Source organism: Melanotaenia boesemani, chromosome 5 (genome assembly GCF_017639745.1).
Source record: "Melanotaenia boesemani isolate fMelBoe1 chromosome 5, fMelBoe1.pri, whole genome shotgun sequence".
Lineage (NCBI taxonomy): Eukaryota > Metazoa > Chordata > Actinopteri > Atheriniformes > Melanotaeniidae > Melanotaenia > Melanotaenia boesemani.
This window is the reverse complement of record NC_055686.1, coordinates 24,925,653-24,941,262: the sequence shown is the minus strand read 5'-3', so window position 1 is coordinate 24,941,262 and position 15,610 is coordinate 24,925,653. Positions and strand designations below refer to the sequence as shown.

At 38.7% G+C, this 15,610-nt stretch overlaps 2 protein-coding genes across 4 annotated transcripts in view; one reads left to right on the top strand and one right to left on the bottom strand.

The window, feature by feature from the left end:
• Positions 1–784, bottom strand: part of capn1 (calpain 1) — a 35,933-nt gene extending 35,149 nt beyond the window's left edge. Inside the window, exon 1 of the mRNA XM_041984531.1 lies at positions 652–784. The gene's annotated coding sequence lies outside the window, so the exon portion shown is untranslated. The remainder of the gene's footprint in view (positions 1–651) is intronic.
• A 5,616-nt stretch (positions 785–6,400) lies between these two features.
• Positions 6,401–15,369, top strand: sf3b2 (splicing factor 3b, subunit 2). 3 transcript variants are annotated; one of them, XM_041986484.1, is made up of 22 exons: positions 6,401–6,564; positions 6,986–7,032; positions 7,379–7,429; positions 8,125–8,352; positions 8,584–8,619; positions 8,719–8,785; positions 8,943–9,043; positions 9,362–9,470; positions 10,108–10,199; positions 10,302–10,511; positions 10,620–10,745; positions 10,835–10,915; positions 11,018–11,245; positions 11,335–11,484; positions 11,603–11,692; positions 12,228–12,335; positions 12,470–12,577; positions 13,052–13,194; positions 13,646–13,747; positions 14,294–14,393; positions 14,498–14,689; positions 14,991–15,369. In XM_041986484.1, the coding sequence occupies exons 1-22, from the start codon at positions 6,435–6,437 to the stop codon at positions 15,060–15,062; spliced, it is 2,571 nt and encodes an 856-aa protein (XP_041842418.1). In that variant the 5' UTR covers positions 6,401–6,434; the 3' UTR covers positions 15,063–15,369. The 3 variants fall into 3 exon arrangements, with proteins under 3 accessions (XP_041842418.1, XP_041842417.1, XP_041842415.1); XM_041986483.1 differs by having other exon boundaries at positions 10,105–10,199; positions 14,294–14,390; positions 14,495–14,689; XM_041986481.1 differs by having other exon boundaries at positions 10,105–10,199.
• The last annotated feature ends 241 nt before the right edge of the window (positions 15,370–15,610 follow it).

Below are 15,610 nucleotides of genomic sequence, written 5' to 3'. Positions count from 1 at the left end.
TGTTGCTGTTAGTCAGCTTTCTGGCCGCCTCCTGGGTATTTCTGCATGCAGGCTTCATATTCTAACATTATGACGGTGAAATGAAATATCTAAAGCGTTTGCCTTAAAGCCTTGGAAGAAAATAGACCACTGGAGAAACTAAACTCTCACAGTAAGCACATGAGGAAACTGCAATCATTATGAGTATTTTTTTTCTAAGAAGAAGGAAAAAAGCAGCTTTTCCAAACACTTGCATTTGGAGAAAAATATGTTGACTTTGTGCGGTTTAATTAAAGGCTGTCTAGCTGCATAGTGTGGTGTATATTAAAAAGTTTTACTTATACATAGGGCTCACACAGAGAAGCATGTAGTTTTGATGGAAGGTGTGGTCCCTGAGAGCAGAGACATTGCTCAGCTGTCAAACTTTTCCTAAGTTGGTCTACATGAACAGCAGCGCGGTCCGTTTCATTCAGGTTAAGAGCTTATCGAAAACAGAAATAACATGTCTGGTTATGATGTTTGTCCCGCAGCGGAGAGCTTGTTGTTGCGTGAAGAGGTTTAAATAAAACAGCGCACACGCTTCAAAAGTTCACAGTTGAAGTATTTCAATGTATAAGTGAAATCTTTATGTATAACAATCTAATGTATTTAATGAAGGAATTTCATATTTACCTCGTATTTCCTTAAAGTGCAGCTGGTGACATTTAATGCACAACTCGACGTTCTCTGTTCCTTTCCATGTTTTATAGAGCTCAGCCCCTTCTGCTCTGTAAAGGCGTATGTAGAAACGCCCTGCTCAGTCCATTGTGCCCCCTCCACTGCGGCTGCGCAGTGCTCGCTAGTCCAAAAACAACGCTGCAATGTGAGCGCTTTTTTCATGTGGAGCTCTCTGTTAGCCCCCCCCCCCCCTTCAGCAAATCACAAGTACAAGCTGCAGTGTTCCTTCATCTTCTATCTTTTTTTCACAAGAGAATCCACAAGAGCCTGAAATATGCCCCTAGGGTTCTGAAACAAGATCAAGGGTGGGGCCACAAGAGTGACTTGGTAGGGGGCACTGGCCGAACTGACTGGTCCCTGAAGTGCCACCCTAGGAAATGACAATCATATTCTAAAAATGCAGTGTAAACTGACCTTTGTACGGAGCCTCCTTGGGGACAGGGGAATTTTATTATTTTATTTTATTTTATTTTATTATTTTCAATTTATTTATTTATTAATTTATTTATTTATTTGCATCCCCTCAATAAGTTTTATGTTACCTCGCAAAAAAATTGATCATCTGACAGACACTGGCATGGTTACATGGTTATGTGAGGAGAGCCATTTTATTCATAATTACACAAATAATTAAATACTGAAATTTAAAAATATCCTATAAAATAAATATATTTTTTAATTATTATTTAATTTAATCTAAGCTATTTAACATATTTTATTTGTTAATTTATTTTTGTATTAACTTTAATTTATCTATCAGTTTATTTATTATTTATCTATTTATAAATGCTTTTAATTTATTTGTGGAATTTTTATTTTGCAGTACCATTTTTATTTAGCTCTTTTTATTTCTGGTTCTTATATTTAAAGGAAGAGGCGTGGTTATCTGTCTGATTTTGGTCACATCAAGAAGTGAACTGTGAATTCTCAAACCTGACTGACCAGTCACAGCAAAGAGTTCCTCCCACTGGGTCATATCAAGAATCAGCTGGGTTCCTGAGGGATGTCAAAGTGTTTGGCGGGACAGTAAGGAGCACATTGGTAAAACTCCAACACAGCTGACAAGGTGCTGCTGCGACGTTGGCCGCGACGCTCATGGCCAATTTCCACTGGGTAAGCGTGTGCCGCGTTCTGGCTGTGCCATGGCCTTGTAGCGTTAAGCGTCATTAAACATTAAAGATGTTTAATAAAATTATTCATTTTAATAATTTCTTGGAATTAATTTATGAATTTACTCGTGGGGCACCACCACACAGATAGCTTTCCTAATCTAATGGCTGTGTGGACACCATTAGAGAACTAAATTAATTAATTTAATAAATTAATTAATTCAAGCTAGAAATCAATCAGTTATCAATCAATCAGTCTCAGGACGCTACTAACGTGAATTCTTACGTCGAAGGGACCCATAACATGGTTCAAAGGAGAAGTTCACAATAACCAGACCAGTTTAGGATAAATATGGAATATTTATTACTAAACTAATAATGCATAAATGAAAAGGAAATATTTACAAAGGACTTCGCATGGAGAAATGAATCAAACATTGGTAAATGCAGAATATGGAGTTCAAACCAAAATCTTATTTCAATGTGTCAGAATGAATGAAATGTAAGCAAGAAATGAACAAAGTTAATTAACCTGCGGTGTTAATTAAACTAAGGTTCAGGACTGAAAAAGATCTCTAAATCCTAAAAGGAAAAGAGGGAAACTTGACTCTCATCTGTTAAACTGGAGGTTTAACTAAGATGTAGAACTACTAGGTCACTGTCAGACAACCAACCATTCTTGAGCAGATAAGCAGAGAATTGATCCGAGCAGGACTCGTCCGGTTCTGTTTGGATCGAGCCGACTTACGACCGTTGTGGTGACTCTGATGGCAAGTGAGGAAGTTGGCGCAGGTGGTTTGGATCCCGAGCGACTTCCAGAAGGCCAGAAGATGTGTCACGTGGTGGTCCGAAGGTTTGGATCAGGCAGCTCTGCGGATGCGGACTCCCGCGGCTCGGCTGGTGGTATCGATGATGGACAGTGGATGACTTGCGGTGAGATGGCAAAGATGAGAATGTCCAGCTTTAGGTCAGTCCAAAAAAAGAAACTCTGTAGGATCTATTTAGGATCTGTATTAAAAGTCCAAAAGATAAAAACATAACTCAAGAGAAGCGAAGTATTAGCTGGAAAAAGGGAATGAACTACGGAGTCCAAAAAGAGCCAAAAATTGTCAATCATGCATCTGGTATGCAGGCACCAACTTTAGTATCGGGTGATGTTCTTCACATCACTGCAAACTTAATCCTCTGGCAGCATCTCTCTCTTTCTTTCTGGCGTTCAGACCAAGTGTCCTAACTCTGGAAGAAGGCCATGTCTGGAGAGGATGGGTTGAAGAGGACTTGAAGTCCACTTAAAGCAGAGAGCAACGGAGGAAGACTAAGAAGGAAGGGCCGAAAAGAAAAGGAAGAGAGCTAAACTCTTTGTTCTGAGTTTAAAAGTGTTAGTTTTGAAGACCCACCCCATGGAGGGATGTGTGACCATTATCTTGACCAATAACAGTCTTGTGGGCTGGTTTTGGGTCAGATAGCAGATCCAGAGGGGCTGGTCTGATCATGTTGTAAAGACTTATCAAATTAAACATTTTGTGAATATATCTATATATCCAAGTTATTAAAGCCTTAAATGAGACATCATTAAAATCCATCAGTGAATCATCGAAAAGACAAGAAAATAGGAAAAAGGTTATATCTCACACAAACACAATAATAAAGTTTCAGGTCACCAGTTAATCAAGCTTGTTGATTAAACCTTGCATACAATGATAATGATTATATGCATGCGCATGGTATCAAGATAAAACACATATATATATATATATATATATGTATCTATTTGAATGAACATTGTTGACTAGTAAAAGTATGATCTTTTACTCTTCACACAAAGTCTTTGTCTCCTCTTGCTGGGACATAGAGAAACATTAAGACACTTTATTACCCTCTGGAATGTTAAGATAAACGTTTCTTGGTGTGTCCAGGTGTCCTGTTAAAGGGGGTTTCCGCTTATCAGTTGAAGGAAAACACAAGTTTAGTAAGAAACAGTTTCAAAGTGGACATTGGGATGAAGAGTTGCATCTGGGATCCTTTGGTTGTTAACTAAAAAGCAAATTTATGTTGCAGAAGATTAAAGTTCAGAAATTTCCCAGGTCTCGTAAATAACCTAATGAAGTCCTCCCAGTCCAGGTTGGGGAGAGTTGACCTTTGTTGACCTGTGGAGCTGGAAACCAAGTCATAAATTTGAGTCAGACCCCCACTTTGGGAGTGAAACTGTTAGTCTGTAAGGAGAGAAAATCCTCAGAGATTGTTTAATTCAGTCACAATTAAACAAAGGTTCCAATCTTTATTTTGAAGACGAGGGAATCCGCTACAGCCTCCAGAGCTAATCACAGCCATTTTAGCATGTCAGGCTCCCGGTGTGAGTGGACATGCCACGGCAGCTGGAATGAAATTACGGTGATGCCTGAATGAAACTGTGGAGATGCAGAAATGTGGTGCACATGGACTTGGTGGAAATTGGCCTAAAATGGAAAATTTTCTTTGAACATTCACTGAAGCCCACAGATAACCCTTCTGCCCTGTTCACCACAACCCCTGGTGCCCAGCCTTGCTGATCTCGGAGCATCATCCCCTCAGGAATTTAAGTAGTTAGTTATTACTCCGTGACCCTGAAGTGGATAAAACATGTTTAAATAAAGAATAGAGATGTAGTTATTAATGCAGATTGGTATGTCAAAGTTGACTGTAAAACACTGGTGGGATGATGAAACATTTACAGAGCAGAGCTAGAAGATGCCCCCAGGAAGAGCACATTACACTAACTAAGTCAGCCCTGTCATGACCGAGGGTGCTTGATAATTGTAAGTCACTTAAAAGAATTCCCAGGTAATTTATAACATATTGTGCCGCATATCTGTGCTTACAAATGAGGAAAACTTGTCATGACAGAAATAAGCCGGAATAGAAAGAACCCAAATTAAACAGCGTCAAATAAAAATGTGACAGCAAAATAAAAGTTCTACAATAAATTAAATACTCTTATAAAATAAAAGTGATAATAAATATTTTTAATAAATAAAAGTATATATAAATAATTAAAGCATATATAATAAATTAATATACATATTTATAAATAGATAAATAAACTGATAAATGTTAGTAAAAAAATAAATATGATTTTTTAAAATAAATAATATTAAGTAAATCAATAAGTGTTACTAAATAATAAAAAAAAACATTTAAAAATGTACATTATTTTGACTATTAATTTATTTTGTATATCTTTTATGGAAAATGTATTAATTTCAGTGTTTATGTATTTAATTATGAATAAAACGGTTGTCCATACATTACAACAACATACTTCCTCTGTTAACATGGGTATAATGTAAGGTTTATCACATGATGCTGAGAGGGACAGACGCAGACCAGAAACAGCTAAAGAACCTGACCACACAGGCTTTAATAGGCTGTCCACAGTCTCATAGCCATCTAAGCAGTGTCTGTTGGATGATTCCCTTTTTGCAAGGTAATGCAAAAAAAAAAGAAAAAAAAAAAAAGGGGGGGGGGGGGGGGGGTGTTGCAAGGGAACACAAATAAAATAAAAAGAAAAAAAGAAAATTGCCCCCATGTCCCCTAGAAGGCTCAGTACTTTTACCTGGGTAAGCATCTGATGGCCAAGTGTAATGTACTTCTGTTTTTCTACATCAACACTATGATGTTCTTGATCATAATGCAGCATTCTAATATGTGTCTGTCAAAGCAGTTTATATTTATTGTAGAACAATTAAAAGTCCTAAAATCACCAGATTTGATGCAAAATTACACGCTAAAATATAATCATCATCATTGGTTGTTAGTCTCTTTGTGTTGGCCCTGTGATGGACCCTGCCCGTGGTGGACCCGTTCCTTGCCTGAAAGCTGCTGAGATAAGTCCTTGAATATGTAAACGTATTGGTTCAGTTACTTTCTGTTTATAATCAGTAATGTATGAACAGCATTTTGTGTTACAACAGATTTTACATTAATATTTTTAATGCTTTCTTTGAACCATCTGTAATGTTTTTAATGTTTTATGTAAATCACTTTTACACTTGTACATGAAATGTGTTATACAAATAAACTAGCCTTGCCTATCAAAGTTAACTAAAATATTTGACAAAGTAACTTTTTTGTATTTCTCTGATGTTATAACTAAAGTTTTTGCTTATAGCCTGTTAGATTTAAGTAGATAAAATTAAGAATTTTTTGTTTGTTTTTGTAATATTATCTGAAATGTAAGAAAATGTGTGAAAACATGTCTCTGGCAGTACCGTCTCTGGTGGTACTGGTATTAGGATTCTGTTCCTTAAAAAACTACATTTGTTAAGTTCATAAATGAATGAATGAATGAATGAAAAATACTTTATTAATCCCAAAGGGAAATTCAATTGTTATTATAGTTTGATTAATTTAAACATTGAAATTATAAGTAAGCCACCTAAAAGGTGTAAAAGTCTAAAAGAATGTTTTGTTTGTTGAACAAACGTGCCAACGCTGACATCCACAGGCTACTGTAGAAATTATTTGTTTTGTTTTGTTTTTTTTCACACTTCACGTCCCAGTTGGCAACGCGCGTTTCCCATAATGCTTTGCGGTAATCCCGTTCTCGCGTGTTTTCCACAACCGCCGTTGTTCCATTCAGCGAACCTCAACATGGCATCCGACGGACCACCGGGTACCGACTCTCTCCCGTCTGATATAGGGAGTGCTATCGTAGCTTTGAACTCATGGAGCCACCCGGAGCTTCAGGCCAAGCTGGCGGAGCTTGGAGCACCTACGATGGGTAATAAAAACGCTCCAGAAAGATACAGAGCACTTTAGGAGCAATGTGTTTAGCTCACAGCAGCTAGCAAGTAGCCTCAAAACGCAGCACTTCCGTTGATCATAAGCCAAAGTCAGGCCTGTAGTGTGTTTATACTCGCTTGGATGTATTATACGCTACTGTTAAGCATATCAGTGGGATTTCAACCTTTGCGATTTGTATCAAACACTACTAACGGCATTTGCTTGATCTGTTTCTGTTTGGTAAAGTAACTAGCTCAGTTTTAGCTTCGTTGCTAACTTCCAGGGTCAGTTGCTGAACATATCAGCAACACACTTTTCTACTGATTTGAGTAAATGTGAAGTTATTGTGATAAGTACGTTTTACTTCGGGACTCAGCTCACTGTTGCCTCGTTTATAACTGTATTTTTCTCATACCCAGGCCCTAGAGAGGAGCTGATTGACAGACTAAAGGGCTACATGATGCAGGTAAACACACTCCCTCCAGTTTTACACCTTTAAACATCAATGGTGATTTTCTATCTGTTGCTTGCTGCTGTAGAAACCTACACAACAGCTTACCAAAATAATTTCTTTGAAGGTGTACTGTAGCTGTAGTTTACAGCTGTTATTAACTTTACAGGCCACAATGTCACAGGGGTTGGTGCAGCAGAATTCCTTGTGAAGAGCATTTTATGCTCACTCTTCTCTCCTTCCTTTATCTATCATCTACCTTTTGATTAACACTTGTGACACTGTCTTGAAGTACTAAGCTGGTTGCTGGAGCTCCAAATGTGTTGGTTTTGCTGACTGCTCTGTATATTTCCCTCTGCAGACTGGAATTATCCTCACCAAACCTAACGAAGATAAATCAGTGGGCTCCCAGGTAATGAAAAAAAAAAAGGTCCCGGTAAAAATGCCATTGACTGCATGGTAATAAACAGCTACTCATTGTAAAGCAGCCCATTGTGTCAGTATATAACCTTTATGTTATAGCATTGAGCAGTTTGTTTTCAAAGACTTACACGAGTGTTACTGTAAAGTGTTTTTTTTTTTTATAGTTTTGGAAGGTTTAGGAAATAGTCACTTATACAGTTCTAAAACTAAATCAACATGTTATTAATGATCATAAAGAAGAAACTACACAGATGTTAGTTTATTGTTTCTTAAAGTGTTCACAAAGCATGGAAACATGTCTAGTGAAAGAGAAGTTAACTGCAGTTGCCCATTCACTCATGAGATGGTCTCTAACTACTGAAAATGTCCCCTATTCACAGGGAGAATACAGAGAAAAAAGTTATTGAGATTACAGACCTATTTTATTATATTTATTTCTACACGGCTCTTCTTATTTCAATATTTAAAGGGTTGACTGATAAATGCACTTAAAAAAATAGAATGAATCCAATGCACCAACATGTGCACTGCATGTGTGGTCTTAATTAGACAGTATTATGATTTTAAAGCTAAACTACACAAAATTGTTTCAGTCATTTGTGTCCTGGAATACAGCCTCCGCATAAGTTCCCTTTACACAATCACACTTTCCATTCTCAGTCTCCTTTATTTCCTCCTCGTCAGATGCCAGGGATGCCTCATTTGCCCCCGATGCCCATGCCGCCCATGCCTCCTGGTATGAGTATGCTCCATTCTATGATGCCCCCCGGAGCTCCCCCTCCACCTGGCATACACATGGGAATGGAGCACACAAGTTTACCCCCTCCGGGCATGACGCATGATGATCAGCTGAAGATGGCTCAGCAGAGAGCTGCCATGGTTTTACAGCAGGAGGAAAGAGCCAAGCAGCAGGTGAAGTGCACCCAGCTTTATATGTGGAGTACTAACCAGTATGGAGAGGATCAGTTTGTGCAATAAATAGCAATTTCATGTCTGTTTAAGGTTGTAAAATCTAAAAACCCATACAAGATAAATGCTTGAGTGTATTTAGTTAAATGCAGCAACAGCTTTTTACTTGGGTGGGGTGCAAATTATATTTTAATTGGCTCATTGTTACTAATTCATTATCTCTGACCTTGACAGGGAGATGAACATGACCTTCTGGAGCAACAGAAAAGGGTGAAACATTAAATAAAAAATAAATAAATAAAAAAGTGATTCTTCCCATCTTCTCATAAATTTCATTCATGTCTCTTTCATCCTGTCCGCATGTATTAGGCTGCCGTGCTACTGGAACAAGAGCGTCAGCAGGAAATGGCTACGATTCCTGTCGGCGGTGTTCGAGGTGTGCTTCTGCATTTCTACAAATAATTACATGCACAAAGATAGTATAATCGTTGCTGTAAGAGAAAGTTTTAGAGGATTAAGGCCAACATATCACAGCTTTTGGGGACATAAAACTCATTGTAACGCTTTTTTTTGTCACCTGTATATCTCCCAAGTTTCCCTCTTGGACCCTCGTGGGCCGCTGCCTCCTGGTGTCACTTTGTTGCCATCTCAGAAACAGAGGGTGCCCCCTCCTCCAGGAGAAGATAACAGAGAGGTATGCAGAATAATTGTCCAGTTAGACGGATTATAGCTTTTATATTTGTATATGTGTTGCATGCTTTTGTGTCAGGCTCATGCATATCTGAGTTATTAATAGATTAAATATCATTGCTATATTCCTGCTTTCATTTTTTATTTTTCCCCCTTCCAAATAAACAAATGAAGCTCATATAATCCCTGCACTCTTTTCCATTTTTCGTCCAAGCTTGTGTTGGTGAAACAAATTGTTTTTGGTTGATTGCACAGACTTTAATTGACTTTTTATCTTGTGTTGTGCAAACTTGTTTAATTTCGGTTTTCTAATTTATTGCAGGCCTGGCAGAACGAGGAAATAAGTGTCAGTGGGCCCAAGATCCCCCAGGCTCTGGAGAAAATCCTCCAACTGAAGGAAATCAGACAGGAGCAGCACACTGATCCAGCAGGTTAGCACATGAGATAATGCTGAAAGACAGATTATCAGTAGTGCTTTGGCTGTTATCTTCCTCTGTTTATTCTAAAGAATTTAATATGATTAGATTTTTTAAGGCACCTAGAAGACAGTTTTCCAGTAACCAGTAATATGTCTGAAGAGAGCAATGAAAAGATATGAACCCAAATGATTCTGAGAAGGAAGAATAACTTATTACCTCTTAAATTATTTCATTTTCATCTGAACAGACAGCTAAATTAAACAAATCAGTATACTGTAGGAGGAATAAAACCTCATAGGAAACATTTTCCCTTTTTATTGTTTCAGTATAAATGTTTAAACTCGGTGTGATGTGCACATTTACCATTTATCCTGATATTATTCATAAAATGTTACTTTCATTTTCACCATGAAGCCTCTAGTTTTGACAGGCTGGAAAATGATGCGTAATCCTTCCCATCTGATACAGCGCAATTATCATCAGTTAACTTAGCATAAATTTTACATTGTGGGTTCACTGATTGGACCATCTTTGTTGTGTAGTAGTGTAGGACTGATCAACAATAATTACTACATAAACCAATCTAATTGAAAAGATTTTAAGGCTTTACGAGTTTGGTCTTTGCTGCCTTATACCTTCCTTTCAGAAGAAGATTATGAAAGAGGAGAGATGGATGTGACCAATTCTTCTGGTCTGATGTCTGAGACGGATGACGATGACAGTCAGATGTCTAAAAAAGATGTAAGCTTTCTCTTTCCAAAGCACAGCAAAACATGACCTGAAAGGCAGCTAAAGCTGAGTGCAAATGTTTTATTTCCTTCAAAATTGTGAATCACTCTGCAGAAAAACCGCAAACGCAGGAACCGCAAAAAGAAGAGCAAGAAGAAGCGTGCGCAGGAGAAGAAGGAGCAAGCCGAGCAGAAGAAGGAGGGCAGCAACAAGCAAAAGGACAAAGAAAAGGACGCAGAGGTGGAGATCGAGTACGTCACAGAAGAGCCGGAGATCTACGACCCCAATTTTATCTTCTTCAAAAGGATTTTTGAGGCATTTAAGGTGACAAAAGCAGATTCTTAATTCATTCTACTTCTTAAAGTGTTGAACAGTTGTACTTTAGTATTTGATTTTGTACTAAAACAGCCCGTCTCACCGATTCTTTTCTAGCTGACTGATGATGTGAAGAAAGAGAAGGAGAAGGAGCCTGAGAAGACTGAAAAGCACGAGACAATGGGCATGATGCGGAAGAAAGGATTTGAAGAGGAGAGGAAGGACAGCGATGACAGCGATGAGGTATTAATCCTTCCATTTTTTCAGAAATAATTCAGAGCTAATTCTTCTTTGAACAAGTGTCTTACATGTGGAGTATTTTTCACGTGCAGGAAGCAAGACCAGATGCACCTAAACTGTCCAAGAAGAAGCTGAGGAGGATGAACAGGCTGACTGTAGCTGAGCTCAAGCAGGTAAATCAAGATGCATGTTTTCAAATAGTCTTTAGTCTTTTCTTTTTTCCTCACACAAACAGATGTTCATCGCTCCATTTTTTTTCTGCCATTTTTCTCCAGCTGGTGGCTCGTCCAGATGTTGTGGAGATGCATGATGTGACAGCTCAGGAGCCCAAGCTGCTGGTCCACTTAAAGGCCACCAGGAACACAGTCCCAGTTCCTCGCCACTGGTGCTTCAAAAGAAAGTATCTGCAGGGGAAGAGAGGTATAGAGAAGCCTCCGTTTGAGCTGCCAGAGTTCATCAAGAGGACAGGAATTCAGGAGATGAGGGAGGCTCTACAAGAGAAGGTGGGTAGGCCTGCTACACGATGAAATTAACTTTAAAATGCTAAATGTTGCATAGTTCATGCAATTGCTACACGATTATCTGCTTACAGGAGGATGCCAAAACGATGAAAACCAAAATGAGAGAGAAGGTTCGTCCCAAGATGGGGAAAATCGACATCGACTACCAGAAGCTGCACGATGCTTTCTTCAAATGGCAAATCAAACCTAAACTCACAATCCATGGAGACCTTTACTACGAGGTACAGCGGTCACGGTTTCCTTTCTTTACTCTTTACGTCTAATCTAGAAAAAAGTTTACATCTCTGCATATATGGCGCTATATACTCACCTACTTTGTGTGTTTTTGTGTCATTGCAGGGTAAAGAGTTTGAAACCCGCCTGAAAGAGAAGAAGCCTGGAGATCTGTCTGATGAGCTGCGTATTGCTCTGGGGATGCCAGTAGGACCTGTAAGCTCCATTAAGTCTCAAGCACTAAATTAGCAGGGCTTCAAAAACAAGTGCAAACAAACGCAGCACTAGTCAGATGCATGTTTATATTTTGAAATGAATTTAAAGGAGAAATTGCTTTAAGACTTTTACTGATTCTTCTTCTGTTGTATTTTTAGCGAACGCCTCTGTCCAGGATTTTTGTCGCTTCATCTTTAGTTCGAGGTTCCTGACAGTCATCAGCTGTTGTTGTTGTTCATGCTAATGTGTCGCTCTCGCTTTTAAATGAATGTATGTGCAGGCTGTGAAAACACGTCATGAGACTTGTTTACGCTAGCACACTAACAAGGACAGGAACTTGCAGAGATAATGACAGAAAATAAACTGGATCCATGTAGCGGATCTCTTAGGTAGCACCATTAGACATGTGGTAATTAATATTGGAACATATTTTTAGCTCAACACATTAACCCAGCATGCAATGAGCCCGTTTTACTGCTCTAAATAAACGGTGCTGTTCTGTGAGCTCATACGCAGACTTTTACTTCTTCACCAGAACGCTCACAAGGTGCCACCTCCCTGGTTGATAGCCATGCAGAGGTACGGCCCCCCTCCCTCCTACCCCAACCTCAAGATCCCTGGACTCAACTCCCCCATCCCAGAGGTAACAACATGCTAGTCAGATTTATTATTTAAGAATATATTTTGATCCTTAACATTAACAGATGATTATATCAGTGTGTTTATGAATGCGTGCTGTTCGGTTTATCTGCTTCCTGGTATCTCTTTGTTCCCCAGAACTGTACTTTTGGTTATCACGCTGGAGGGTGGGGGAAGCCGCCAGTAGATGAGATGGGCAAACCACTCTACGGTGACGTGTTTGGGACCAATTCAGCGGACTTCCAGGTAAAAACCACATAACTTAATGCACACACATGAAACATGGTGCGTTTGGGTTCTTCTAAGTTCTGTAAGAAGTGGTAAAATCATAAATCAGAGTCACTGTTCTTCAGCTGTTTTGCCTTGTTAGGCCACGATTGTAAAAAATAGTCAGCAATACATTTATATTTTATTCAAAAAGAATATAATACAATAAAATGGAAACATGATAATAATGAAGGTTTTTCTTCATATCAAATTATAGAATATTCTTGTTCATATACAGGTTTTATACTTCTACACGTAGCTCGTAAATCACGGTATCTAGATTTCAAGGCTTCACATCAGATTTATTTGATGTCCGTTGCCAGAAGCTACACCTGTCAGTGCAGCGCGAAGCTGCAGGTCGTTTTTTAGTTTCCATATCTTCCATTTGGAGCCAACAGTCTTTCATGGGCTGGTAGATTGACTCAGGAAGGATAACCTTCCCTCTGTGTCCAGGCTAAAGCTGAGGAGGAAGAGGTGGACCACACTCCATGGGGAGAGCTGGAGCCTTCAGATGAGGAATCATCAGAGGAAGAAGAGGAGGAGGAGAGTGATGAAGAGAAGCCAGATGAAACTGGATTCTTCACACCAGCAGACAGGTGCTTAAATCCAGCAGTTACAAAGGATGAATGCGTGGATCATTAGCGGTCTCTCTCAGGGGTTCATCTTATGTCTAAAAAGGTTGAGCTCTTTTCTGTCTGTTTAATTGAGGAAAAAAAATTAAGTACAAGTTTAAAAGTTAGTTCTGTTGTCATGAAAACAGACATATTGAAGTGTTTAACTTACAAACTATCACCAGAATTAACCAACCGCCCTGTTGGTTTCTGATTAGTGTTTCCCTGCTTTAATTGGTTTAGCTGATAAGATGTTTAACTCGTCTGTGATTATCTTGTAGAAGATTGCAGTTGAGTCGGTGTTCACCAGTTTCTAATCTTAATCAAGCCTTGTGTTTTGTTTTGATTTTTTTTTCTGTTTTTTTTTTTAAATCTAAACTTGAAATGACTCCCTCATGAAGACAAGCACCCTGAACTTGTCCCTTTCTTGTTTCAGTGGGCTGATAACTCCTGGAGGCTTCTCATCAGTACCAGCCGGCATGGAGACTCCAGAGCTGATCGAGCTGAGGAAGAAGAAGATCGAGGAGGCCATGGATGGGTGAGTGTCACTCTATTTTATGTAGCTTCTTTAATTTCCTTTATTACATTTTTTTCTATTTATTTATAGCATGTAAGATTGAGGATATCAGATGATTTAAATGTGATGTTATTTACATGTATTTTTTTTATATTCATTTGAGAAAAGAAAACAAAACACCAGTATAAGAATTGAGTTTGTGTTAGCTCAGAAAGGCAGATTCACATCTACACAAAGCATTAGATCTTTGTTTTAGCACCTCCACCTCAAGACAAATTCCCTGTATGTGCAAGCTTATCGGCCAATCGAGTCCTATTCTGAATCAGATGCTTGACCTTTTAATATTAAATAACTTAAAGTATATCAAAGTAATAAAAAGCCTTGTATATTTTACATGTATAGCAGTGGTGCTTTATTAAATTTCATGAGTCAGTTATATCAAAGTGTTTGGTTAAAAAAAAACTACTTAAGGAAGGAGTGTTTTCTATCTTTAAACCAAGTGCAAAACCTTGTTCTTCATTCAGTCACAATGAACAAGCAAATTAACTGTTGCCTTTCGTTTCATAGGAATGAAACACCCCAGCTCTTCACTGTTCTCCCAGAGAGAAGAACTGGCCCTGTAGGAGCAGCCATGATGGCCTCAACACACATCTACGAAATGTCAGCGGTAAGGCTGCACGTGACTCCAGACTAAATGAAAATGATGTCGTGTTCTGTAACGCTAGCTGCATCTTAAACCTTTACATCTTTTCTCATTGCAATTGCTTCCAGCCCATGGTGAGCCGTAAGACAGGTGGAGGACAGGAGTCGCAGGGTGTGGAGGTGGCCCTGGCCCCTGAGGAGTTGGAGCTTGACCCAATGGCCATGACACAGAAGTACGAGGAGCATGTCAGAGAGCAACAAGCCCAGGTGGAGAAGGAGGACTTCAGCGACATGGTGGCTGAGCACGCCGCTAAACAGAAGGTAATAAAGCATCAAATCTGTATCATAAGTTAGTCCTGACTTCTAAATTCTGGTGTGTTTTTCTGTTATCAGTCCAATCAAATGCAGTTTATCTGTTTTAAACAGACAAAAGCAGGTGTCTGACTTTATTTTTGGACCTCTAAGGATATGATCTGTTTCATATAAACATACAGCAGTTCTTTAAAAAAAAACAAAAACAGAAATGTAGGAGTTTCCAGTCATATCCGTTCTTTTCCCTTGGGCTGATGTTTGAATATTAATCATGTCGACTTCCACATTCTGCTTCATTGCCACCACACAGCAAAAAAAGAGGAAGGCCCAGCCACAGGATACACGAGGTGGTGCCAAGAAGTACAAAGAGTTCAAGTTCTAGAGAAACGGCAAGACAAAAAACACAGCGAGAGTCGGACACCACGGGAAGTGAAAGGGGAAGAGACCTGCTCGGATTTCAGTTTCAGAGGATGCAGAATACTACAGCGGCCACCTTTTAGACAAATAAAAACAGCTTGTTTCTTTTAAAAAAATGTTTCAACAATGTTGACAAAACACATCTCATAATGTAGTTGTCTCATATGAATGGTAGCACGTGCTTTTTCTGTTTAATCTCTACCTTTTTTAGGTCTTGTTTTTTTTCACAATATTTTGGGTTTTTGTAAATAAATGAAGTGATGATAAAAAGATTCCAGCTGTTTTGTTTTGCAGTACAAAGATGGTCACTTGCTGTTTTTGTTAAAATGCAAAGTATTTTCCAAGTCAGAGTCAACTGATTTGGTTTCAAATACTCTTGACTTTACTCATATTTTGAGAAGGGAAGTGTTTAATATCAATCCAGATTACACCATCATACTGTACTTGGCTTAGTATCTTTTTAGATTGGTTTTTATCACAGCTGTTCACTTAAATGCTAGTCTAAAAAGTCCA